Source organism: Syngnathoides biaculeatus, chromosome 4, assembly GCF_019802595.1.
Source record: "Syngnathoides biaculeatus isolate LvHL_M chromosome 4, ASM1980259v1, whole genome shotgun sequence".
In the NCBI taxonomy this organism is placed as follows: Eukaryota; Metazoa; Chordata; class Actinopteri; order Syngnathiformes; family Syngnathidae; genus Syngnathoides; species Syngnathoides biaculeatus.
Window position 1 is genome coordinate 34005969 of NC_084643.1, and position 27668 is coordinate 34033636.

The 27668-nt window shown below is 42.9% G+C and overlaps 1 protein-coding gene across 7 annotated transcripts in view; it reads right to left on the minus strand.

Moving 5' to 3' along the window:
• LOC133499009 (protein unc-13 homolog B-like) overlaps positions 1-27668 on the minus strand; it is a 101948-nt gene that overhangs the window by 66084 nt on the left and 8196 nt on the right. For 4 of the 7 annotated variants that reach the window (XM_061816452.1, XM_061816456.1, XM_061816453.1 and 1 more), the window contains exons 3-8: positions 26849-26948; positions 22175-22292; positions 21974-22097; positions 18995-19071; positions 18821-18881; positions 16242-16455 (exon numbers count right to left, since the gene is read on the minus strand). In XM_061816452.1, the coding sequence (XP_061672436.1) occupies positions 16242-16455; positions 18821-18881; positions 18995-19071; positions 21974-22097; positions 22175-22292; positions 26849-26948 (694 nt within the window). Of the gene's footprint in view, positions 1-1452; positions 9410-16241; positions 16456-18820; positions 18882-18994; positions 19072-21973; positions 22098-22174; positions 22293-26848; positions 26949-27668 lie in introns of those variants that run through there. The other 3 variants (XR_009794517.1, XM_061816451.1, XM_061816450.1) reach the window with 3 other exon arrangements.

Consider the following 27668-nt stretch of genomic DNA (forward strand, 5'->3'; position numbering starts at 1 on the left):
ACGAGGAAAGTGGCAGTGATTTAGTCTGTCTTGGCTGTGCTCCAAACAGCCTCTCCCACAACTGCTTTTATACCCGTCTGCACCACCACGCCGTTGTGAATCTATCTCGCCTGCATAGATTTATATAAGAAACTGACAGTGACTGAGAGCCCCATTCAGAGAGGTGCATGTAAGGCGAATTATGCACACCTCCCAAATAAAAACGTCCCTTGCTTCTTTGTCTCTGTCAAGAAAGCTGTAACACTGTTACGCAGGAGTTAGCTGTTGTACCTGGACACTGAATGCTAACGTTTCCTGGCAGGGGTTCTCATTTGCACTCTTTATTTAGAAAGGGTTTCACCAGCTAGCTCTATACCAAAGGTCATACTGTATGTTACCCTCAAAATGGTCGATGTTTACAAAAATACATACACTTGTTATTTCATGAAAGACTAAATTGTTTGTTTACAGCAAAAGTACAGTGAAGTAAATTTTAAGAGACTATTTCCTATGGGTTTTTACAGCAGGCCCTACGCTTGTAAGCATTGTTGTCTGCTCTGTTTGTATGTGTTGCTGCGCTATCCATATTGAAGTAGCAGCTGTTTGATGAGATAGGAAAACAGTGACCTCATTTCTACTTTCTGTTGGACGGTCAATGGCATTTCACATTATGTCAGCATTAAGCTATTGGACATTTGTTACAGAAAATTACATGCCTTGGTTGAACATTTTGGTGTTTAAAAACACTATGTTTAATCCTCTGTTACAGGTGTCAGTTTTCAAGAAATAGCTTAAAGCAAGCACGTTTTGCTCCTGTTTAGAGAAATGTTTGCTTAAGAGAGTCTTTGTTGGCAGTATGACACTAACCATTTTGCGAGTAAGTCAGAAGAGATGCTACGGAATACATTTAAAAAGTGTTTTAAATATGTTTAAATCTCTTTAAAGCATGTGGGATGGGTAAAATTATGAAAGAAATGTTTTTGATGTGGTTTTATTATGTGGCAGACTTTCACCCATGTGTTAGGTGTGGAAAGTATGGCCACCAAAAAAAAAAAAAGCGTTTATTGTGGTAGTAGGTAAGTTGTTTTAATTAAGTAATTTACAAGGTTTGGTGAAGCCTTTAAATTGTCTTCAATTATATGTTATGTTTGTTGTTGACTCTAAATTGTCTTCCGTGTTTACAAAATACGCACAGACTCACTGTTGACTAAATAGCATTTGTTTCAGTTGGTTGAAGCCTGGAAATTGTTAGTTTGCTTCTTTGAATGCTAACTGGTCTGTGATGTTTATGAAAACTTGCTATTTTGATTTTTTTTGGTTTTGGTGGTCTTCTGGCTTGCTTGTTAGTTCATGATTGTGAGGGGCATGTTTCAACATATGGACATCCAAACATGGAGTGAGTCAAGAAGGATAGGAAATGAAAGAAAAAGAAGCGGGAAAGCTAGCATTAGAATTATGACAAGCACTACTAGCCTTGGAGTAGCTTCTTGGTTCGGGAGGTTCTTCAGCGGTTCGGTGTTTAGCGGTATAGCCGCACTGCCGCCTTCTTCACACGGGATAACTTGTACCTGAGGTTCATCCGAATGTTCTGCCAGGGACGCAGACTCAGAAGCAAGTTCCGTCTGCGGTGACTCGGCTAGGCTGTCACAGCTTCCGGTTTTGGAAGTCCCACTCGGTCCTTCCGTGTCACTCTCTGTGTCTCTTGAACCTTGGAAGAGTTTGTCTACTTTACTAGCATCTTTTGGACTTTCGAGCTGTGGTTGGACATTGACCTCAACTGCAGACTTAGGAAGATTTGAGTTTCTGAACATCGAACCGAGTTTCACGTCAAAAAACGATGATGATTCTTCCGTTCCTGACCGCTTCTCATCCTGTAAAATGCCTGCTGAGAAAGATTTAAAACCAGAGAGGAGACCCCCCTCTGTCTGTGGGGTCTGAGATTGTTTTAGGTCCATGGTTGAAGATGCAGTGGACGAGAAGAAGGAACTGATTGATGATGTTCCTTCAGTAGCAATGGATAAAAAGCCAAATTTAGGTGCAGATAGGTTTGGTATTTCCAAGGTGGTTTTGGTATCAGGTCCAGGGCCTTGGGCTTCAGGAGGAGGAAGTGACACTGCCTTTTCAGACATCTCAGAGTCTTCTTCATGCTCCACAAGTTTCACTTCCACTTCTTGTTCAGGGGTAGGAATTTCACTGCAATCTTTCTTATCTGCATGTTCTGCATCCTCCTCTAAACTATTGTCAGGGATGAAGTCCTCTGTGCTCATCACCTGTACTTCACTCTTCTCAGATGATAGTTGAGGTTCCTCAGTTTTCGCTGTTTCGGGACCCTTCAATATCCCGAGAATGTCTCCTGCTAGTGATTCTGGGGCAATGCTACTCGGGAGCCCCAAAAATGAGCTTTTTTGTGGTTGTTGTTGGGGTTTTTGAGGTTGATGAGGAGCAGAAGAACCAAAGAAGGAACCAGGTGAGGTTGAGAAGAATCCACCAAGAGGTGCTGGTCTACTGGGTGTGCTGGGAGAGTTAGAAAACATTGACATGAAGCCAGAAAACGGAGTCGACTCAGAGGGCTTATGAGGTCCTGGTGGTCTGGGTCCGGGCATTCTCGGTCCCCCAATCTGTTGGGGACCTCCCATTCTTGGTGCTCCCATTCTTTGTCTGGGTGGGAAAGGTGCTCTATCTGAGTGAGGCCTAGGTGTGGGCTGCGGTGGAGGTAAATCAGGGCCCAATGGTGGAGCCTTAATGTGTACCGTGTCTGAAGGCATGATTTTTGGTGGGTTGATTCCATGACCTCCAGTGCCATCTTTTGTCGAGATCACTGGAACAAAACCATTAGAGAGCTGCTCTTGTGCCAGTGGTGGTTCTATTGAAGATTCTTCCTTATTTGATTCCTGTGCCGGTTGTGATTTTTCTAAGGGTGGGAGTGGAGTCATTGATTCTGCAGTGGGTTCCTCTGCCTTGGCTACAGTTGCTTCCTCATCCTCTGCAACACTATTACCACCAGTTACTTCTGATGATTTACCATTTGTTTTTTTCACAGCAACCATTTTTGCCTTTAGATTTGATTGCTCTATGTGGGGTTCTCCATCTTCACAGAGAATCTCTCGGGCTCCTTCAGGGTTTAGGTTTTTTTCTTGCTCAAAAATTTTTACGTCTTCAATACTGGGTACCAAATGCTCCACGACATTTATGTCGGGTAATGCATCATCATCACCGGGATCCACAGCAGTTTGAGATTTTTGTACACCGTCCTTCACGTCTAATTCACCGTCTTTGTCATCTTCTCCACTCAGTTGGTTGTCTGATTGTTTGTACGCAGTCATAAATTTAGCATGTATAGTGTCACTCTCTGGTAAACTGATTAACGTTTGTGTATTTGACACAACACCAAAGTCATTTTCACCACACGGTGAAATGTTATCAGTTGTTTCCTCTCCTGTTAACTGAACAGTATTGTCAAATGTTTGTTTGGTGCAGTCTTGGGTTTCTTCACATTCCTTTTTAGCTTTAACGTCATCTTGGTTTGAATAGGAAGGGATAGGATCTGCATTATCTGTAGTCTCAGAGGTTTTTACGTCCTCAGTTTGGCGAGTCTCTGTCTCGACAGCCTCTTTCATTTTTGGGGGATTTTTGTCCCCACTTGGGCAAGGATCCATCAGGCGAGCCACTATGGTTTCTGGGAGTTTTACATCTTCACTTGTACTGCTAGTCTCCTTCTCAAGAACAACTGATTGTGGCTCCTTTTTGAACTCCTCTGTGAAAGACATTCCAAACATACCAATCCCAGTTTTGGTTTTGTTTCCATCAGAGCTTCCTCCGAGCGAGAACACAGAAGAAACTTTAAAAATACTCTCTGATTCAGGTATCTGATTTTGTTGGTTTTGCCCACCAAACATTGAGAACAGTCCTTTTCCAGAGGGCTCTGAAGCTCTGAGTCCTGATGATACTGTTTGTCCAGCTACAGGCGTTCTTGGTCCACTTTGAACTGGGGCACTGGGACCTGTTAGTTTGGAAAACAGACCTGAACTTGGGCTTTCTTTACTGTAAGAAGAACCTTGGAGGATGCTGCTGAATAAAGCAGATCCGGCACTAGCTGGAGGAGGACCTCTTGGACTTGGTCCCTGCTGGGGTGCAGGTCCGGTAAACATAGAAAACAAGGTTTTTCCTGGTGGTTCTTTAAGTGCAGGACCTTTTGGTGGGACACTTCCTCCAGTAGGACTTCTAGGTCCACCTGGGGAATTAGTATTGGACCCACCAAACATTGACAATAAACCTTTTGCTTGTGATTCTTGTGGGGTTGATGATGGAGATGGTCCTTTGGTTCCAAGAGATGCTGGGACGTTAGACCCCCCAAACATGGACAGTAAACCTTTTCCTTGTGGATCTTGTGGAGTTGAATCAGGTGACAGTCCTCTGATTCTAGGAGAGGCTGGGATGTCTGACCCAGCAAACATTGAGAGTAGACCTTTTCCTTGTGGCTCTTGTGGGGTTGACTGGCGCAATGGCCCTTTGGTTTCAGGGAGCACTGAGGCATTTGACCCACTAAACATCGAGAGTAACCCTTTTCCTTGTGGTTCGTGTAAGGCTGAAGATGGCGACGATCTTTTGATTTCAGGAGAAGGGACATTTGACCCGCCAAACATTGAGAGTACACTTTTTCCTTGTGGCTCTCGTGGGATTGACTGAGGTAATGGTCCTTTGGTTTCAGGGGTCATAGAGGCATGTGCCCCACTAAACATTGAGAGAAACCCTTTTCCTTGTGGTTCTTGTAAGGATGAAGAAGGCAATGATCCTTTGGTTTCAGGAGAAGGGACATTTGACCCACCAAACATTGAGAGTAGACCTTTTCCTTGTGGCTCTTGTGGGATTGACTGAGACAATGGTCCTTCAGTTTCAGGGGACACTGAGGCGTTTGACCCACTAAACATTGAGAGTAACCCTTTTCCTTGTGGTTCTTGTAAGGCTGACGAAGGCGATGATCCTTTGGTTTCAGGAGAAGGGACATTTGACCCACCAAACATTGAGAGTAGACCTTTTCCTTGTGGCTCTTGTGGGATTGACTGAGACAATGGTCCTTCAGTTTCAGGGGACACTGAGGCGTTTGACCCACTAAACATTGAGAGTAACCCTTTTCCTTGTGGTTCTTGTAAGGCTGAAGAAGGCGATGATCCTTTGGTTTCAGGGGAAGGGACAGTTGATCCACCAAACATTGAGAGTTGACCTTTTCCTTGTGGCTCTTGTGGGGTTGACTGAGACAATGGTCCTTCAGATTCAGGGGACACTGGGGAACTTGACCCGCCAGACATTGAGAGCAAACCAGTATCAGCGCTATCTTTGGTAGTCGAAGCAGGAAGAGTACTTCCAAGTATGGACTGCCCAGATTGGGAAGCGGTTTGCTCTGGGGTTGCAAACATTGAATACAAACTCTTTTCTTGTTGTCCATTGGGCGTTTGATCATGTTTGGCAACTGGACTATCGTCATTTGAAGTGTCTTTCACAAAATCAATTTGAGAAACAGGACAAGTAACATCTTTTTCCATTAGGTCAAGTTCTCTGACTTCTTTAAAAGGTTTTACATCTGATTGGGGTTTTGTCAATTTAATGAGAGACTCATCAGAGTCAACATCTGAAGTAATTGTTTTGCTTTCACTTAGAGATTCTGCACTTTTTTCTGGTTCTTGGGATGATGCTGTCAGGTCACTAGGTGACTTATCTTCTTCAAAAGTCACAAGAGGTTTTTCAGCTAGTTCTTCGCAAACAGCAAGTCTCTCTACATTGAGATCAGCTTCTGAGACAGAGGCTACTGTGAGAGAATGTTCCTTTCCTTCACTTTGGTCACCTGCAGTCAAATCATTTATTGTAGTTTCTGGTAACCTCTCAGATAAGTAGGGTATTGTCTCTGTGCTAATGGCATCTGTAGCTCCATCATCCAAAGATATATTGTCATCAGTAGGTTCAAAATACTTCTGACACTCTGAAGGGGTTACAGCAATTGAAGTGGAAACTTCATCAGCGCCATATTCTTTTGATTCTTCAGTCAACTCCTCTTCTGGTGAACTGGCGGCAGAGATAAATATATGGGGTAGTCTGACATATGGTCTTGGCTCACTTGGATCCATCAGTTTATCAACAGGCGACATGTCCGTAGCATTAATGCCAACGTAGATAGATCTAGGTACACTTATTTTGTCCTCTGATTGGTCACTTACAGTACTGAGACTGAAGGATTCTTTAGTAAGTTCCTCTGGTAAAGCTTCAGAGTCAGAGTCTCCAGAAAATTTACATGAGGGTTCCACTAACATGTCTTCACTGAGAGTACCTTTGGAAGGCATGCTATTGTCTAGTTCATACAGTAAAGATTCTGATCTCAGTAGGCTTGATTGTTGCTTTTTTGGGGCTAGGTGAACCGTGACGTTGGAAGATGATATCATAGATTCTTGATAGCTTGAGCCACTGGATGGTAAAATGTTGACATTGTGGTATGATTCAGAAATGAGTATCGATCGAGGAGGTAAGTCTCTCTGTTGGTTTACAGGTTCAGATTGTAAGGTACTAACTATTGATGGTATGTTCACATCAGAAGAATGTGCAACATGGCCAGAATTAATCTCCTTAGGTGTTCCCTGAGACTTTACAACCATGGGTGTAGACCCGGCTATAATGGGACCTGGTGTTTCTTGTGCTGGTTTTCCACTTAGGTCACTAAATAATGAAACCAATCCCTTGACAGAAGAGGACCCCGATTGGGGTGAAGATGCACCTTCCTGTCTTTGTATTTCTGTTCTGATACTCTCGTCACCTGTTTCAAGATCAAGGCAAAAACCCTGTTCCCTTGTTTGGTTTAAAGGCTTGTGTTTTTCAGGCATGGGTTGTGAGGCATGTGCTGTAGATGCTGGTACAAACTGAGTAGAAATGGTAGTACCTGAAAGTACATTTGATACATTGCTGTTGTGTGCAGTGAAGGAGCATCGCCTTGAATCAGGCTGTGTTGATTGTTGAGGAGGGGTAATTGTCCCCAAAGAGTTCGTATTTAAAGAGTTGATGGAATTATCGAGTATTTGTTTTTCAGAACCTTGAATAACAACTGATAAAGGTGACGTTTGACTATACAAAGGCTGAAAGATCGTGATAGTTTCTGGAATATTTTGTTGCTGGGTATGGGGTGGCTTTTGATTACTTCCTGTTAAACTTTGCACGGGTTTTTCTTCCAAACTTCCCACAGTGGACTGCTTGATTAGAATTTTGGATTTTGCAGAATTTTGCACTGTTCCCGTAGGTAGATAATTTGTTGAACTTAAAGGTGCCCTGAAGCCTTCAAGATTGATTTGTGTTCCGTTTGGAAGCATTTGATTACCTTTCCTCGATTCAAAACCTGCTGTACTGGCCTGCTGAAATGTGCTGTTGGAACATGAATCGTCAAGCGGAACTTGAATGTCAGACTTTGATATGAATCGAAGGTCTGTTCCTGAAAGATCAGTCATAGCTGACTGAGTGTTAGTGTGATCACGGTGTGAGTTTGTAAAGATTTCTTGAAGGGTGTGAGCTGTTCTGTACTCCTGTTCCTGGTAAAGACAGCTTTGATACAAAGAAGGCATGGAAAGATCATTTGCATTCAGACTTGGACTATTTGTGGACTTAATATGAGGATCCACAGTCAGGTCCATTAATCCTTGGATCATCTTGCTGATTTGCCTCCCAGATTCCTCTCTTTGAAATTCTTCTTTCCTTGCATTGACATTGGCGAAATTTAAGGGGAGTCCATCTCCTGGTTCGGTGTCAATCCTGGAAATGTTGGTTTTATTTATGCTTTCATTTGCAGAGAAGTTCACTGGTTTGTTTGCATGATGGAATTGCTTGTATGTGGAGGACAAAAATTCATTAGTATGGCAGATGGATATCTGGCCATGCAGGGTCTCTGTTGTGTTCAGTCCATTCAGGGGGGTCCTCCCTTGCTGAGGAGCAGCTGGAGGTATTTTATGGGACGGAGATTCTAGTTGGACTATGAGTGGAAGCCCAACAGAGTCTTTCCTTGCTATCACTCTCGCACTTGGCTTATTAATGAGTGAAACTGCTTCAAGAAGAGCATGAGAAGATGCTGGGGCTTTTATGGGTGTGTTCTGGGGTAGTTTGGGTGACATATCCAGTGGAGCTCCCATGGTGGGATTTACGAATGTGGATCCTTGAGCCATAGCTGGTGATACAGACTCTGAATAAAAAAGATGGGGTGGGGTGAACGCGGAACTTGGTTGAGACTGTTCTTGATACTGAATCCACTCGTGGGATTCCTCAGAGGGAAGGTCTTTGACAAGTGCAATACCAACAGAACTTTTACGTGCCAGCTGGCGGGCGGTCTGTTTTCCTTTGGTTAAGGGAATTCCTTTTATCAGAGCATTTTTCATTCTTGTGTCAGGTACGATCATTTCTATGTCGGTGGGTTTCGAAGACATATCAAGCACAGCCTTGATGGAATTGGCTGGTGCTGAAGCTTGCTCTGGAGATTGATCAAAAGAACACCACAGATGTGACAGGGTCTTGTTGTGTTCTCTTTCAATATCCTCTGTCCTAACTAACTGTTTTTTATGATTTTCAGCAGAATCAACAGTGAAAGAATGTTCTAAGACATCTGTTACTTCTCTATGTGACAAGTCAAGAGACTCCTGATGACTTGGGTGTTTTCTCTCAGGACTGACTGTTTTTCTCTTTGTCAGTGCAAGTGCTTCAATGGATAGATTGGGGTCTTTTGACGCACTTTTGTACTCTTTTGATGAGCATATTGCTGTGTTAGCAGACATGTCTAGTGTTGCTTTAATGGGGTTTTCCGGCACATTGATTTCATGGATTTTAAGAGACTGACATGAAGTAGATGTTAATGGTGGTCTTCTGCTGTTGACATGAGTCTGGTGTGCCAAACAGTCTACAACTAAGGGTCCATGTGGTTGATTCTGAACGTTAGCATAATTCAGTTGCCGTTTTTCAATGTGGCTTTGCTTTGAAAGAAGGCTCATTTGAGGAGAGGATGTTGCTGATGGTATTGACCCAGCTCCGGCGAAACATCCCACTTGATTTGTCTCATTACTTTGCGATTTTGGCAGGGTTGTTGTCTTCACAGACATATCTAGTATGACTTTGAACAGGTTTGCTGGGGCGGTGATCTCATGGTTTTCACTACACTGACGGGAAGTGGATGTAAACGTTTCTCTTTTGCTGTTGACACGAGTCTGCTGTGATGACCAGTCATCAACAAAGTGTACCTGCTTTTGCAATTGAGCATTTACTTGATAATCAAGTTGCTGCTCTTTTTTAGAGACTTGATTTGGAAATGAGTCCAATTGAGGAAAAGGCGCTGTGGTTTGCATTGATCCAGATTTTGGTGCTCGGGTGAAACAATCCACTTGATTTCTCTCTTTCCTGACAGAAGATGTTACGTTATTATGTGCATCTCCTAGTACAGCATGACTTATGGATGCAGAAGGTCTTCGGATGTGTGTCTGAGGACTGGACGATCGTCCTTGAGCTGCAGAACGTTGATCAGTAGTGTAGATGGTCTGGAAGGTCTTAAAATAGTTGCAGGAGCTGAAACATGCCATTCCACCTCTTTCGCCTCTTGCGTCTGTTTGGTAAGATTGACAGCCACCTTGTTTGTCAGGATGACATTTTCGTCAGATTCCTTAGAGCTTTTATACTTGCGTTTGGAAAAGTCGACAACCTCCAAGTTTTGTTTCTCAGCTTCCATTTGGATATCCTTCTCAGATGAAGGCCTGTTCTTATCACTTGTAATGGAAAAATCTAATACCTTGTGACCTGACTCAGGGCCAGTTGACGAGCCAATGTAACGGTTCCTATTGTAAAATTTGGCTTCATCGTTTGCACAGGGATTCAGGATATGTAACTGTGGCAGAGTTTTGTGCAAATCTTTAAGCATGGGGGATAGTGGATCTACCATAAGAGAGGGTATTTTGCCTGCATTACCAACCTCAGAGAATGCAGTCTTGGGATTTTGTGGTGATTCACTAGATTTATCTGCCTGAGATTGTTGCCTTGGAAGTTGAGGTCTCAGAGACGTAGTCGAAGCTACTGAAGCTGTTGGTGATGGATCTGAAGGAATCGGAGAAACATTAGTTGAAGGTGGAAATTTCCTTTGCATGAGTTCAGGTATCTTTGATGCTGATGGGGTGTGAGGGAAGTTCCTGGAAACATCCGAGGACAATTTCCGAGCTGAGGCAGTTGTTGAGGTTGGAGGTGAGTGAGATTTTTTCAGATAACTATCAGTTGACTTGGAAAAGTTTCCTTCTGAAACTACACATCTTATTTTTTGTTGAGAATGCTCAACATGTGCATCATCTGCATGTCCAATTCTAATTTCAGGGATTGGGTGATGTTTCTTGGGAGATATTGTCTTGTAGGATGTTGGAGAATTTGGAGTGGGGAATGTTGCCCTGTCTTTTATCTCTTGATCCATCCAGTAAGGTCTTCCGTGAGGTGCTTTAAACGAGTTTAGTGTAAGATCAGTGGCTTTTATTGGAGGTTCATAGCAGCTTGGAATGATTTCTGATGTTCCCACCATGATCTTTTTCAAATTATACACCGTGAAATCCATGGGGGCTTCCGCTTGTGAGGACAGGGACTCCTGAAACATCTGAGAGAAGCTTTCCAAGTTCATGTTCATGATTTTTTCTCCTTTATGTAGGGCTGAGGTGAGATCCTCTGGAGCATCTGGTATGTCTGATATGGTGTGCAGCTGCTCTGGGAACCAAGGAGCTTTTTCTGTTGGGCAGAGTGGGATTTTAAATCCACACAAGGTTACTTTTTCTTTATCGTTTTGGGTCAGAATGTTTGCAATGTTTTCAGTTATATTGTTAAGCGTTTGCAGGTTTTCCGGTGCGGCGCAAGCATAGAGGTGTCTACCAGCTCTGTCAGTTAAAAGAGAATAAATAAAGTCTCCATTGGTGTACACATAATATCCACAATCTCCAGCTTCTGCTGGCCACCACAGCCCTTGATCCAGCAGTGACAGCCACTGTTGGTACCATTCTGAGTCCTCAAAGAACATTTCTTCATCGCTGAACCCCGCGCCCACTGCTGATCTGCTTAAATCCATGGCACCTCGCCTTAAATCAACTGGACCTTTTTTGATAGTGAGTTGTTTTAAAAACTCTGTAGCTGACTTCAGACTAATGTCTTCGACAGTTACCTCTTTGAAAGCCTCCTTCTTCTCCACTACATAGTTTAACTCCGTGAGAGACTGACATCGGTGTAGTCTGGTCTTTGACTTTTCACATGACAAATTTAGACCCCCACCCTCTGTAATCCAGGGTTGTAGTTTTCTGCTAAATTCATTCAAGTGGTCACAGCTGCTCCAGGGCATCTTGTCCCTACAGGTCATATCAAACAAAACCAGGTCTTCCTCGGGTTCCAGGAAGCGATTTCTGCTCTCAAAAAGTTTGGGAGCAGGATCCTTCCATGGATGCAAGGGCACGTTAAAATGACTGATATCCATTTCTTTAGGACTTGGCCATGCATTACCACCCCACTGAGGCACTCTGGCTGGTCCTGTCAAAGACTGGCAGTCACGATAGTCTTCCTGAGTTTGAGTGGAAAGCGCCTCGGCAAGAGCATAGTCATTGAGCTGTTGCCACAGGAGTGCCTCGATAAGACACTGATGCTCGTAGAGCTCGGGCGGAATCACCCCATGCTCTGTGAAGTTGTACAGAAGGTCCGTGTAGCCATACTCTCCTGCTGTCCCATACAAGAGACGATGAATTTCCTCGAGGTAACGCTGGGTGGGTGGGACTGCAGGAACTTTGCAAATTTGTGGCCGTAATTCTTCTGAGGGTTTGACACCTGTAGAAACTGTAAAGGAAGATGATGCGATTGGTGCTGTACTAGAAGGTGTATCCTCCTTTGTGTTGGGCAGGAAACGGTTAAGGAGGCTTTTTTCCAGTTCTTTTTCCCGAGTTGAAGCGCTGTTGTCACTGAGGGCAGTTTTATAAATGCTCGACAACAGACTAGGAGATGTGTTAGTCATGCTGGTTTGACTTGTTTCACCCTTTCTGAGGATGGAAGACTTTGATGACGACGACTCCTCCTTGGAACGGAACAGACCTGAGAGAAAGCTGTTTTGATCTTTTGAGTCCTTCTCGCCCACTGCATCATGTGCCGAATGCATTTCCACTGTTTTTGTTCTCTGAATCTGCGAACGTCCTTGCCCTGAACGTAGTGGCTGTTGCTGTATTGTTTTTTGCTTTGCCTGGTCAGCTGGAGAGGTTTGCTCTACATTAACAGAAATTTTGTTAAGCAGGCCAGAAAATATACCCCCTGATTCAGATGGGACTGGACTTTGGCCCGGTTGACCACCCTGAGTTTTGGGTGCCAGCTCTTCCTGAGATACACTCTCACCAGATGCAAGCTTCAGAATACCTGAGAGTAAGCCTCCACTTTGACTGGGTTGTTCTGTCGTGACCTGTTTAGAACTTTTTCCCAGCACTTGCTGTTGTTGAGACGGTGTTTGTCTAAACATCCCAGACAGGAAACCTCCCTGTTGACCCGGTGGACCAGCATTTTGCTGAGCTGCAGCAGCATTTGATTTAGCACTCTGTTGAAATGGTACATGCGGGATCGGTTGTTGTGGTGGACTATCGGTGGTTAATTTACTGAACAGCCCTGACAATATCCCGCCTTGCTGTGGCTCGGCCAATGGGGCAACAGACTGTTGGGGTATTTGGCTTTGCCTTCGCAATGGCTGCCTGTTAGAAAGACTCACAGGTGGCTGCTGCGACTGCTTCTGCTGCGCTAGAGTAGGAGGACCTGATGAAAAGAGTCCAGACAGGAAACCTCCTTGTTGATTCAGGGGTTGCTGGGTTGTCTTAGAACCTGACATTTGTGCTTTTTGCTGATCTTGTTGACTACCAGTTGGAATGTCATTCTGTGGGGCTCCCACATCTGCAATTTTGCTTAAGAATCCAGTGATCCCTATAGGACTGCTTGGGGGCAGTTGCTGTTGGGGGATTTGGTTTTGCCTGGATAAATTTGGTCTGATGCCCGGTTGATGAGAGGGTTGCCGCCCTGGTTGGCCACTTTGTTGCTGGTTTTGTGAATCAGCAGGGGCAAGATCTTGGCTCCCAGTTCCAAAGAGGCCCGAGAAGAATCCACCTTGTTGAGAGGGTGTTGACTGTGGCTGTGATGATGCAGTGGCAGGTTCTACAATTTTGTTAAAAAGTCCTGACAACAAATTGCCCGATTGTTGATTTGCTGACTGCGCAGCTTGGGGAGCTGGACGTCCTTTCTGTGGCTGTGTGTTTGTATCTGTGGGCTTTTGTGGTAATTTCTGTTGTTGATCTGAGGTGACTTGTATTTGCTCGTCCAGTTTTTCATGGGGAGAACTTCCCAAGGAACCTAATTTGATTTCTCCCGATAGAACCCCTGACCGAGGTGTCTCTTGAGTTAAGTTTTGTTCATTTTTATTTATTCTGGTCGATTGGTTTATTACATCTGTTTTGCCTCCTTTACTAGACTGAGTAACAGACTCTGTGGCTTTTTTGAAAAGACCAGATATCAATCCACCAATTGGGGGTTGTGCACCTACAGCTTGTTCTTGACTAGGTACCTGGCCAGATTGGCTTTGTGGCCCAGTTGCTGGTGGTTGAGTTGTAGGAGTGGAGATGTTGTCAGATGTGAATTTTAAGAATCCAGATAAGAGTCCTGTCGATGGTTGCGTTGCATGGTTCTGTGTTTGAGGAAAAGCCGGGGAGGGTGAAGAAAACATGCCTGAAAACAATCTTCCTTGTTGAGGCTGACTGTTCCCTCCTTGGGTCTGCTTAGACTCCTCTGTAGGCCTGATTTTCAACAACCCAGACAGAAATCCTTGGGGCTGTGGAGTTTCTTGTAGGGGCTCTGGTTGATCTGTTGTTTGGAACACAGTCTGACTCCTGGAGGTGTTGTCTGATGTTTCTATTTGATCGGCAGTACACTCTGATTCCGTTATTCCACTAGGTTTGGTGAGCGTAACACTGGGAGTCACTGGAGATTTTGCAGGATCCTTAGCCGGTTCAGTTTCACCCACCTTGAACAGGTTTGAAAACCAGCCTGTTTCAGTGTTTCCTTTTGGGGTGCTTTCAAGTAGTGCAGCGCGGATCGGCAAGGGTGTTCTTCCAGCACTCATTGATGGACTCCTTTGTGGAACACTGGTGTCCTCCCTGGTGGCAAACTTAAGAAATCCAGACAGAACCCCTCCCTCTGGTTTTCCTTGACTTGCAGTGGGAGGATCTTCAGAAGAGAAGAATGGGATCTTGAGTTTGCCACTTAAAAATGACTCCTCTGGCGGTTTAGGGCTCGTTGTGGAGCTTTCAGGAGGAGTTGTGGATATCAAACTTGAGAGAGACTTCCTAAAAGGACTGAACAAGCCTGTATCTGCTGCGGTGGTTTCAGGTTTTGTTTCAGGTAACATTTGCGTTCTCTGCTGAATATCCGGTAACTCTCCAGATGATTCAGTCTCTGGAAGAAGCTCTACTGAGCCACTTCCTGTGTCCGGAAGGAGCTCAACAGATCCACTCGCAGAATCTGGTCTTGGTTGTACTTGTGAACTACTATTAGGACTAGGCACTGGGGCAACTGAATCATTGGTAGCAGCTAATGTACTTCGTTGTTCTGATCCTTGAGGGAATGGCTCTCTTGACGGGGATGGTTCTCTTGATGGGGGTGCACTGGAAAACAACCTCATAGTACTAAGCCTCCCAAGCACAGAATCTAAGCCAGAAGTGGTCTGGTTAGCACCTTGTGCCTCTCCACTATTAAATGTCTGACGAGCTTCAGCTTGGTGAGTGGACTCAGATGATTGAAAAGATATCAGAGATTGCAGTGAGAATTTCTTCTCAGTTGGGGGCTCCTGGGAGGCAGGGGGAACGATGGCCACCGGGGGGCTTGTGCCACCACTTTTGGGAATGAAAGAAAGCAACTTGGAAATACCAGACTCTGGCTGGGAGGACGCGATGGAGGACGGCGGATCCTTGGGTGTTTCCCCGGCAGTTTCCATGGCTTCGGGGCTACTTTTGGGGATTATGGATAGAAATTTGAAGATACCGGATTCAGCTGGGGAAACCTTGGGTGGCGCAGAAGGCTCTACATCTGTATTGGTTTTGGTTCCAGTAATTGTATTGAACAAGGATGACATGACATTTTTAACACCAGCTTTGTCCTCAGCTTTGACTTCCTCTGTTTTGACATCATCTGATTTGATGTCCTCGGCTTTGACATCCTCACTTTTACTGTCCTTGGGCGGTACGACTGGTAGTGATGGGAGTTTTCGCCTAACCGATTTCTGTTCTGACTCGTAGCTGTTGAGCTCCTCCTCTTTCACAGCCAGGTAATGTGAAACAGAGTCAACTAAACACTTCAGTTCATCCATCGGGTCAATGTAGTCCTCACAGGGCTCCTCCTCGGGCAAAAGGCCGGGGTTCGGTCCCATTCTGGAACCTCCAAAAAGGAGTGAATACCTCCCAGGATAGTGGTATGACTCATACTCATATGTGGCATCTGCCTCAGTGAATATCAGATCCTCTAGTTCCTCGTCCGATCCAAGGGAGTACTGCATTTCATCGGAACCAACGGATCCGAATTCGCTCCTGATCCTGGCCGCCTCTCGGGCTGCCTCTTCCTCACGAAATGCTGCATAGCTGTTCTCCAATGCCGTCTTGGCCCACAATCTGGTTTTGAAGAGCAGACCCTCCCGGTCAACATGCTGTTGGAGACGTTTAACGGAGGGGATTATGTCAATCTCTGGAGGGGATGTCTCGCCCTCAAAGCTGCCAGCTTCCCGGTAAACTAAGCGGACGTCCCTAGTACTGAAACCAAGTATCTGGCAGTGCTCCTCGCGCTCCTCTGGTGAAAGGACATCACACTCTACAGTGTGGTAGAACCTGCTGGCTCTGGACTCATGCAGTGTTGTTGGCGGTGCATCAGTGAGGCGGTAAATGATGCTCTTGTCCTCATCCTCCCACATCTTCTGCTCCTGGTCCAAGTAGTCATCCAGGACTCCTGGGTCAGGTAATTTGTACCTACCCTCCCAATCCTCCACTCCCATGCCCGAATCCACGGGAACTATTCTTATGCTGGACCTACTGCTTGACCGCCTGGGCGGGAATATAAAGGAAAAGAAAAAGTGCAACAGCAATGAGAGACGACACAAAGCAAAGAAAAAGTGTTAAAACTGAAGACAGACAAGAAAGCAACAAATGAAGAAAAATACTGTGATGATGGTTCTAGTTTACCTGGAACCCCGCAGGTCTGGGTAACTGATCTCAAAGCTGTGCATTGAGTCAGAGTCCCTCGAGAACTGCTGGTGCTGGTGCTGGACCTGGATGCCGATAGGATACTGGTGGACAGATGAGTTTGTCTGTGCGGAGTTGTGGTAGCGTGGAGGCTGCGCGCGGACGCCTGCTTCACTATCGTGGTCATCCATCGCGCTGTCATGATCGTCGAAAGCTGGGTTAAAACAAGGCACAACTATCACCTGTCAAACACTTTTGGAAAGAGGCCACAAAGTCACAATCGTCCCTGTTTTTCTCATCAACTTCTCAAGCTTTGCTAAATACTCTAAGGCAGTTAAATTGGTCCTGGCTGTGGACTCAGACCACTAAGCACACATCGGCAGAAACTTATTATGGAAAAATGGTTCTCTCTGCTGGTAAATCCATGTATTGCAACTATTTAAACAAGGAAGCAAAATAAAAAAAAACTTTAGCCCAGCCATTAAATTCCCATTTCAAACTCTAATCCTTGCTTCAAACCATAACTCAGGCATAGAGCCCAATATGAAAAGATAAACCTTGTATTAAACTGTAAATATGGTTTCAAACAATCATTTGAAACACTTATCTTTGTGTGAAGTAATAATCAAGGTTTGCAAGGCACATACCCAAACTGAGACTTAAAACCCTAATTTGAAAACTTACTTTGAATCCCAAAACCAGGCTTGAAACCCTAACCTCATTTTAAAAAGCTCATTTGAAAATCTAACCCTTGCTTGCAACCTTAATTTAGAAACCAAAACTCCCGCTTGAAACCTAAAGCTTTAAATCCCTAATTCGAAAACATAACCCAGGATGAAAAACTCAATTTTGAAATGTAAAGATGACTTGAAAACCTATCGCTTGTTTGAAGCCATACACGTACAATAAAACTGGGCAATGATACATATCATATGCTGTATCAAGTGAGAAAGGTTAAATCCTGTAGTGCCTGAGTCTCGCCGCTAATGAGCTTTGCATGTCAACTTAACTTGTATGAGTCACATGATTTGTCCAGCACTATTACTATTGTTACAATTATTACTGGCTTTTCATATTGTCTATGAAAAAAATGGAGGTAACACAATTTGCTTAACTGGGCTGAGGGGCTGGATGCGAGGATGTCAGGTTGCTTCCTAGCGTCTACACAAAATCATCGACACTGACGGGGCAAAAAGAGAAATCAGGAGCGCCCTAAAGCCTCTGATGAAGCCTTCCATCATCAAGATGGTTTTCCTCAAGATTATTTTTCTATCAAACATTTTATCGCATTTATATGAAATAGAGTTTGCCTACTGCGATATACATTGATACTGAAATAACCCCTTGAACATGTCATGTTTGAGTATCTTCATGCCGGTTGTCTGTTTGTTCTATTTTTGTTTTATTTACGTACGCATACTTTGCCGGTCAGTCCATCCAAAATAAGTCCAACTGCCTGGTGGCCAGCAAGTAGGAAAACCACAAGAACAAGAAGATAAGTCACTCCGGGAAATAAACACCACTGAGGAAGATGTGGGAGATGATGAGGATGATGATGATGGTGATGATGCTTTTTCTTTGGCTTTTTTGCAGGACTCTCTCCAAAAGAAGGAGTAAGAGATGCATAGGAATGTAATTGTTTGCCTTCATTCTATCAAAACAGTGCTGAACATCTTTTAATACTACTGTGACAGTCAAGACAGTAATTTAGAACGCCAACCCTGACTTGAAATCATAATCCAAACCATAATTTGAATTTTAATTAAACCTCACATGGCTCACAAACCAGTATTGAAACTGTACATTAAAACATTAATTCTATCTTGAAGCCCTAACCCAAGCTTGAAAATTTCATTTGAAACCCTAACCCAGGTGTGACTTACACTCAAAGCAGGAAAGAATTTTAATGAATGAATTAATTTTAATTAAAATTTTATGCCTACGTTAATTAACACAATGACAATTTACACATGATCCAGTACCAGGACAAAAATGCAGCAAAGTGTCATGTGTAAAAAAAATTTCTGGTCCTCTTTTCAAAGAGTTAGAAAAAAATCTAAATAAAAAAGCCAGTTAAAAGTTTCTCATCTGACCAATTGACATAACCAAACTGTAGTATCGTTAAAATGAATCTTACTTCATCATCACAAATTGTACAATATAATAGACAAGGAGATTCCCTTTAAAATTTCAACACACAATCTACAAAGTATTATATTCAGGGATATTATTGAATCAACTTGATTCAATGGCCAAAGGGAGCACACCACACCTCAATTGAGCAACTAAAGATTGCTATTAATTTTTTTTCAACATTTGTTTTTCAATTTTAAGAAGATGAACAGGGAGATGAGAGAAACAAAATCAATGTCAGAGATTAGATTAGGGAAATTATACTATAATACGACACTAACGTACAGTAGGCATATGCTAATGCACGCACTCACAGATGTTTAAAATAATTTGTCACCCAACAAACACAACAGTAAACGTGAATTGTGATGATCTCATATGGTGGTGTACCTAATTAAGTGGCTGATGAGTGAAAATGAATTATGATACGGGAATTTGCGACTTACAGCACTGCGAGGGCACGGACGCCAATCGTCCAGTGTGGACTGGATCGTCGTGAGGGGCATTCTAACACAAACAGTCACACTTCATGTTAATACTTACATTCTGTACGTCCACTACATATTAATAACTGGAATGAGCAGTGTCTGCCTCTAGGTGTCAGCGACAAGTGAACTCACGTCCTGGTCGTGAATACTCATGTTGTTTATGCAATCAAGTTTACGAGTCCAGTATTGAGCTTCATCTTCGGGAATGTCTAGAGCAAAAACATATATAATAATATTAATTCTACACTAGGTTTATTATAATATACAGAATATGAATATGATGTTGTTTCTCTTTATGTACAAACAAAAAGCTATAAATGAACAACAAACCCAAACTACTGAACAAGCCTTTTTAGAATTCTAATTTGAAACCATAAGTCGAACTTTAAACCCTATTTTTAAAAACTGACATTGGTTTGAAACCGTGATTTGAATCCAAAATTTGAAACCCTACACCTAACCCTTGTTTCACACCATAATTTATAGCACGAATCCAGTCTTGAAACCCATCTTGAAAATTTGGAGTTTGGTTTACAACCCTGTCATTAAGACCTAATTTGTAATCTTAAACCTGTTATTGAAACCGTTAAATGAAAGATTAACGCAGGCTTGAAAATCAAACTTGAAACCCTGATTTTGACCTGAAACACTAATTAATCCCTTAATCCAACTTTGAAACCATCCATCCATGCATGCATTCATTATCTGAGCTGGTTATCTTCACAAGGGTCGCAGGAGGGCTACAGTATCTTCGGGGTACAGCCTAAACTGGTTGCCAGCCAATCACAAGGCACATTGAAACAAACAATCCTTTTACTCTACCCCGTAGGCCAGGACCTCAATCTAGTCTTGACAATAATTTGACCCAGTATTTAAACCCAAATTTAAAACCTTAAGAGAGGCTTGAAACTTCCATCCATCCATCCATTTTCTTCGCCATTTATCCTCACAAGGGTCGAGGGAAGTCCTGGAGACTATCCCAGCTGTCAACAGGCAGGAGGCGGGGTACACCTTGAACTTGTTGCCAGCCAATCGCAGCCACATGGGGACAAACAGCAGTTCTAACAATCACAATTAGGGGCAATTTAGAGCGTCCAATGAATGTTGCATGTTTTTGGGATGTAGGAGGAAACCGGAGTGCCTGGAGGAAACTACGCAGGCATGGGGAGAACATGTGGGTCCGGGATTGAACCAGGCCAAGAACAACACTTTACCAACTGATCCACCGTGCCGCAGAGGCTTGAAACTTGAAAATTTTAAATCCTAACTGGGTCTTCAAACACAATGTTCAAACCATGATTTGGAATTTAAAACCCTAACTCTGACTTCAAGCTCTACTTTGAAACCTTAACTCGGGCTTAAAACCCCAACTCTGTGTTGAAACCCTACTTTGAAAAATATTGAGAAAAAAGCCTACTTTGGTCTGAAATCCTGTTTTGAAGCCTTAATTTGAAACCCCATACATAACCCCAAGACCCTAATTTGACACCCTAACTCAGAATTTAAACCCTCATTTTAAAATCTAACCTTTAATTGAACCCATACCCCAGGCTTGAAACCCTTATTTCAAACTCTAACTTGGAACCGTCACGCTGACTTGTTACACTATCCTGAAACCCTGAACCCACAGGTGTCAAACTCAGGGCCCAGGAGTCAGATGCAGGCCACCACATGATTTTCTGTGGCCCGAAAAGGCAAATCATGTGTCTCAACGTCCATGATTTTTTGTTCAAATCTGTACCAAAACTTCAAATTGTCATGTCAGAAATGAAGACGGTGAGACATGTTTGTGTTACCTAATATCAACGATAGTTGAAAAACCCATTACCTTTGATTTCTGATTCCAAAACTAGTTGATACATTGGTCAAAGATTTTTATGGTTTCATAGTCATAATGGCCCTCTGACAGAAACCATTACGGCAAAGTGGCCTGCGATAAAAATGAGGTTGCCACACTGCCCTAATGGCCCCGTCACACCATGACGTTCTGGTCAACGTTCTCTGAACATTTCAATCGTTCTATTTTTCAGCGTTCTCAAACGCAGATGACACATCTGGCGTGTGATTAATGTGTGTCTAATGCATGACTTAACGTGTGTCTAACGCACGAGAAGCTTGTAACAGCGACCAAATAAGATACCCCTAAAAACCATTAGCTTGTGCAAACGTGTCATTGGGGCGTGACGAGCGATTTGTCAACGTAAGACGAGGGTGTTGAGCGTGTGACCAATGGGTGAATAACGACAGAAAAGCGTTTTGCTGGCGTGTAATTTTTACAGTGGAACCGGCACAAAATTGTTGGAAAGTTCATCGTAACTTCAGTTGTTCTCGTGAGTTTGAACAGTCAGCATCATGCCACCTAGATGAAAAAAGGGTGGGGTGCGGACTTCAGCAACTAGCGCTGCAGGTAAGAATGCAAAGTATCGGTTTATATACCCATATGCATGGACATTCGAGAATGACGCTCAATGTACTCCAAACGACGTTCGTTTGACTTTACTTACACGCTGTGCGCTAAGGGATTGTTCAGTGGTCGTTGACAGGTCGCCAGTGAGTCGTTCACTGCAAAGCAAACAATTAAGTAACAACCAAGTAAAGTGAGAGTTACGACTGACTAACGATAGCCAAACGCGTGCAACGCTCGGCGAACCTTAGTAAAACGTTCCACGAACGTTATGAACGTTCGTGGAACGTTCTGCAGCGTTTAAAATTAAACGTTGATAAACGCTGGTCTCAGTGAGAACTTTTGTGCATGTTCAAAACTTTTTTTCCGGACCGGCGTTCTCCGCCGATTCCCAGCGATCATTGACGTTCACTAGCGTACAAACAACGCTCTTCTGGAGCTATCCCGGCGATCATGGGTGACTACCAACCTTTCCTCAAACGCTATAGAACGCTGACCAGAACGTCATGGTGTGACGGGGCCATAACCCTTATTTGAATCCCACATCCTGACTTTGGATATAAACAAAAATTTGAAGCTACAAACCTTTCTTAAAACCCACATTTATTACCCTACCCGAGGGTTGAAAATTTACTTTGAAACTCTACCCTTTTGCCTTGAAACCCAAATTTTGAATCCAGCATGCATGTACTTTAAGTAGAACTGACCGAAAGGCAGCTCAAAGCGTGCGTCAAGCAGCACTTGGTGATAAGTTGGCTTGGTAGTACTGAAGATCTTGTCTTCCTTCATTAGAACCTCCGAGTCCAGACAAGTCCACTCTCCGGGACCCTCCTGAAACACAACCAAGGCATCAAGGATTGAGCACACGCATGTGCGTGCGCTTGTGTGCGCGTGCAAGCGTGTGTTACCTCGTTGGATTGTCGAATGGCATCGAGTGGTAATAGCGCCGTGCCAATCAAAGTGTCCCAAATTAAACCCCTGTTCCATAATTCTGCTACAAGCCCGGAATCCCGATGACTGATCTCACTGCACAACACAAACAAAAAATTAATACCGTGGTTGGGGAAAGACAGCAGATTATCTGCACACATATTCGGGATTCTGACACATATCTGCCCACGGCCGGTAATAGATTAATTTAAAAATGGATCAATTTCAGGGAACAATTTATTGATTTAAATTCTCAGTTAACTTTATAAGAGACGCTGCTGACCCCGGGAACTCCTTGCAGTTTTTGCCTACAGAATTTTCAAACTTAAAGGTTAACTGACATGTAAAGCATAATTTTTAGTATGCTTTTAATTGAAAAAAAAAAGGCAGCTGGAATGGACCATCCGTTTTTTCTCCACACGTTAGGATGTTGTCGTATGTGGATTTTTGCATTTCCCGCCATGAAAATCCTCTCGAGGCATTTGTGTTGGAGAAGAACCAGGATGTGACGTTTTTTGCAGTGTTTATATTGGTTTATACCTATTGTACGGGCGAAATATTACTTGTTTTTTTTCATCATGTTAGCCAAAATCCCGGCTTGTCGTATTGCTGGATTTTCCTCGAACACTCAGCAGGATGGATTCACTCTTCACACTTTTCCAAAACACCTGGTTCATCGTGAAAAATGTATTGCACAGGTGCAAAGGATGAGAGCTTTATGGGTTCCACATGAAAGGTAGGTGTGTATAGATCTATTATAAAGAATAATAGTTGTGGGGGACTAATTTTTCTCACAGTTCATAGCATATGTTACATGTGAATTTAGAATAAATCCTCTTGGTCAAACCGGCAACAAATAACAAAGCACTTGTATTGCATTTAAGACAAATTTAATCACACACACACACACACACAATACAATACAAAACAATAATATAGAAGTACAAAGACAGTTTAGTAGCATGTAACACGATCTAACTAGATGAATAGTCACCAAACTCGAAGAACTTTTCTGAAAGCAGCAATAATAAAAAGCTCCATCCGCGTCAGACGACCTAATCCTTCTCTCAGAACGTAACAAAAGATCCGCGTCATATTGGTAGTGTCTGTTTACTTGTCCGATAGCAGCAGGATGAATAAAAAGCTCAGTCGGCGATGACGTAATCCTTCTCTCAGAACGTAACAATATCATATCGCCGGTCGCCGCAGTTAGCCACCGTTTCACCCGACGTGGAAGTGGATCAGGCCGGGAGGCTGGCTGGCCCGTGCTGTCACACCGCTAGCGGGGAGGAGAAAGGAGCTCTCCCCGCCATCGGCCATCGGTGTATGGGGACCCATGAAAGGCAACTGTCCCAGTATGACGTCTGTAAATGACGTTGCAGGCATTACAGCTGCCATTGGGATGTTGAGTGAGACTTCCGCAACTTTGTGCATGAACGACACGCTCTCCCCTCATTTTATTTTTTCGTATAGACATTGAAGTGAATAATATCATATGTAGTTTTCATAATAATACCTATTTTAAAATGTAGATATGGATGTCAGTTGAGGTTTAAAGATAAGTGGAAAAAAAAGTTAAAAAAAAAAAGTTAGAGTATTCCTAATTTAGAAAATACTGTAGAAAACTTTTGAGAGCTGTTTATGTGTTCAAGTTCTATCAATTGTAGTTCATGATTACCATGCAAAGTACATTTTTGCCTTGACGTGTCAGCTAAATTTGTTGAATGAGCATGCTCATACCTCACATCACTTCCCCACTGAAATGAATGGAAATGCCATTCATCCGTTCCAGGCCCCCCAAAATTAAAAAAAAAAAAATAGCACTCTCCAGTAGTGTTGTGCTCAAGACCACAATATCAGTGACCAAGACATGCCATAACCTACAAGACCAAGAAAAAAAACAAGACTTTTAGGGGTTGAGACCAGGTCAAGGCCAAGACCATTACAAGCTCAGACCATTACAAAAACAAAAGCATACATTTTCCGTACAGCTTATCCTCACTAGTTTCGTGGATGTGCTGGAGCCAATCCCAGCTATCTTTGGGCGAGAGATGTGGTACACCCTGAACTGGTAGTCAGTCAATCACAGGGAACATACAAACAACCAGTCGGACTCACATTCACACTTATGGGCAATTTCGAGTTAGCAGTTAACCTAGCATGCATGTTTTGGGGGATAGGGGTGAGTTACACATTCAAACAAAACAAATTGCCAGGCCACTAAATCAAGTAGAGTTTGGCAATTACCATTGTGTTGTGGCGGAAACAACATGGAATATACTGTACATATGTTAGGGTGTTCTTTACAACACACTTTTCCTTATGATAACATTAATGAAGTTGAAGAATCACAAATCACTGCTTTTCTTGACTGGTCTTGATGAAAAATCAAGAGTCCAGCTGGTCCAAGAACGAGACTAGACTAGGACTTTTGGGAGTTGGCACTGAAACCAGAATAAGACTTTCGAAATGTGGTCTCGAGTGTACAACACTACTTTACAATAATAAACTGTATAAAACTATAGTGATAAAAAAAAAAAAAAAAAAAAGAATGTAAAGAATGAAACAGTTTGTGCATCATGATTTCATACTTGACGTCAATTCTGGTGTGTGATTCTTGGGATCTGGGGGGCAGTATAATACTTGGATACAGTATGCATTATACATTTAAATATGATGATGAAACATGAAATTGAAACAAAGATGAAGTAATACTAGTACTAGTTTTACAGATAAAGAATATACATGCTTTTTAATAGTGTTTTATGATCCATCTACATTTGCTGCTGCACTATTTGTGTTAAAATATTAGTTGTTTATAGCTACTGTTATTTCTATGCAAGTTTTGTTAGCCAAACTATAGCATTTCACATTATGTGTTAGCATTAGGCTAGCAGACCTTTACTAACAAAGCAATATGGTTGGGTTAATTACATTGTGTGGCTTTCTTTCTTTCATTTTTAGTTTTAAGGTAATCTTCAAGGGGGGGGGGGGGCAATAAACTGTTTGAAAAAAGCAGCCTTGGCCTCTTTTTTTGCAAGAACTGTTCCCCATTTGCCAAACTCCACACGGCGTGCTCAGGGTAGGTCAGAATATAACATTGTTCTTAGCACTGGCACTTTTTGAGGATTAAAGTTCAGAGATAAGAAATTTGGCAAAATTTATGCACAAAAAAATGGGAAATGTGAGTATAACAAAAGTTAACTAAGCTTTCCTATTTGTTTTTTTATGTCACACAAAATACAGTCCTGACTTTTTATGAACAAGTTTTTTGCGGTGTGAGAATAGCTTTTGATCATCAACAAATGTGGCTTGCGTCAAATACAGCGTTTTTGTGAAGAAATGTTTACATGAGAAAATATCACATTTCTTAAACCAACTAGATTTAAAAATATGCCATTTTAGCGGCAAATGAAAGACTTATGAATACTGTATATGTGCGGTGTTTAACTAGCAAAAGATCTTATTCATGAGATTATGACCCATGAGGTTTATTTCATGAGAATATAGAATATATCAACTTTGTTGACAAAATATTTCCTTTTTGTGAAAAATTATGTTCTTATGCCAAATATAGCCTTTTTTACAAACCAGTTTTGTGGTACAGTAAACCCTTTATGTAATAACGTGTAAAATGTGGTTTGATAACTGGCAGGGTGCACAACTGATTAGCACAGCTGCTTAACACAGCTGGTCACAGTTGATCCGGGTTCAAATCCGGCCTCGCTTATGTGGAATTTCCATGTTCTCTCTGTGTGGGTTTGATCCAGGTACTCCGGTTTCCTCCCACATTTGAAAAACATTAACGGTAGGATGATTGATGACTCAAAACGGTCCATAGGTGTGGGTAGGTGTGCCCCCCTCCAAAAAAAAAAGCCTATGTAGGGTAGGCGCCATCACACCAGCGACCCTCGTGAAGAAAAGTGGTACAGGAAATGGAGAGGTGGATGTGTTTTAATGGCATCGTATTGAATTTCCACGGAAGATGAATCATTTTTGTCACCAAATGCCTATTGAGAGAGCACAGTATATTGTCTCAAAAAATAATTTCTGGTGCTCAATCATTGCATTTTTGTGAACGGTGTGCAACAAAATACAATGTGACAGCATCCAAACTGTCTCTTCGTTTTCACATTGCATTCAAGATGCTCAGTTGTCTCACTTTGACTGTGTGTGCGTGCGTCCGCATGCGTGTGAGGGTGTGTGCGCGCGTGCGTGTTAAGCAGATAAGCAGTCGAGAGTCGACCACGCCGCTCTTGCGGTCAGCAGGATCACATGGCTATGTGACTTCATATTGAACACTGCATACCCGCACACACATACACGCAGATCAGTACTGAAATGAAAAGCTATGATTGACTTCCGTCCCCCAAAAAGACAGAGAAAATGAATATCCAAGCGAGACCGACACTGATTAAGGAACTTGTCTGAGAAGTGGAAACAAAGCATAAAGTACTGTTTGAAGGGATCAGTGCAGGTCTTACAATCAAAAGAAAAGAAGTTACAGACAGTTTAATCATTGCCGTTTATTATTTTCGATCAGAGAAACGAGCTATCACTTTCCCAACTCTGAATACGTTTCAAGAAAAGTCACAAGGAGAAGTCCCACATTAGCTGCTCCCTTTAGCATTTCACATCAATTTTCTACTCACAACATGAAGTCTTGTTCCCAGCATGGCTGGTTTCCGCGCACCGCTATGGTTGTACTTTTCACATTCTGAACCTTTAGCGTTACATAAGCGTTGAACTTTTCTGTGAAGAAAAAGGAAATAAGGAAATAATTTTTAAAAAATGATGATAAATCAAGGCGGCACGGTTGAGCGACTGGTTAGAGTATCAGCCTCACAGTTCTAAGGATCGGGGTTCAAAACCTGGCCCCGCATGTGTGGAGTTTGCATGTATTCCCCATGCCAGTTTGGGTTTTAGTGAGTCACTATAGCTGAACATATCATTTCATTTTGTCCATAACATGTTTTACTAATACGCACTTTTCCTCCAATGAGCAGCATGATGTATTGCATCAGACCTCTCCACGGGGGAGCGGCGTGCGTCATTTATAATTAAGAGTCAACCACTTGTGAATAATAAATAAGTTATATTTCAGTCACACATAGACGTGTCATGTTGCTGTGTGGCCCGCTGCGATGACATTAAGTCGGCGCCCAGTGGGTAGCAAATGCTCTATTATTAGGAGTGATGGAAGGATGCGGAGGGTGTAGGAGAATCTACCCCGGTTCAAATCTGGCCTTCCCTATGTGGAGTTTGATAGTTGTCACTATGCCCGCGTGGGTATTCAGGTTTCCTCCCACATCCCAAAAACATGCATGGTAAGTTAATTAAAGACTCTAAATTGCCAGTAGGTGGGTGTGAATGTGAGTGGGACTGGTTGTTTGTTAATATGTGCCCTGCGATTGCCTGGTGACCAGTTGACGGTGTAATCTGCCTCTCACCCAAAGATAACTGGGATAGGTT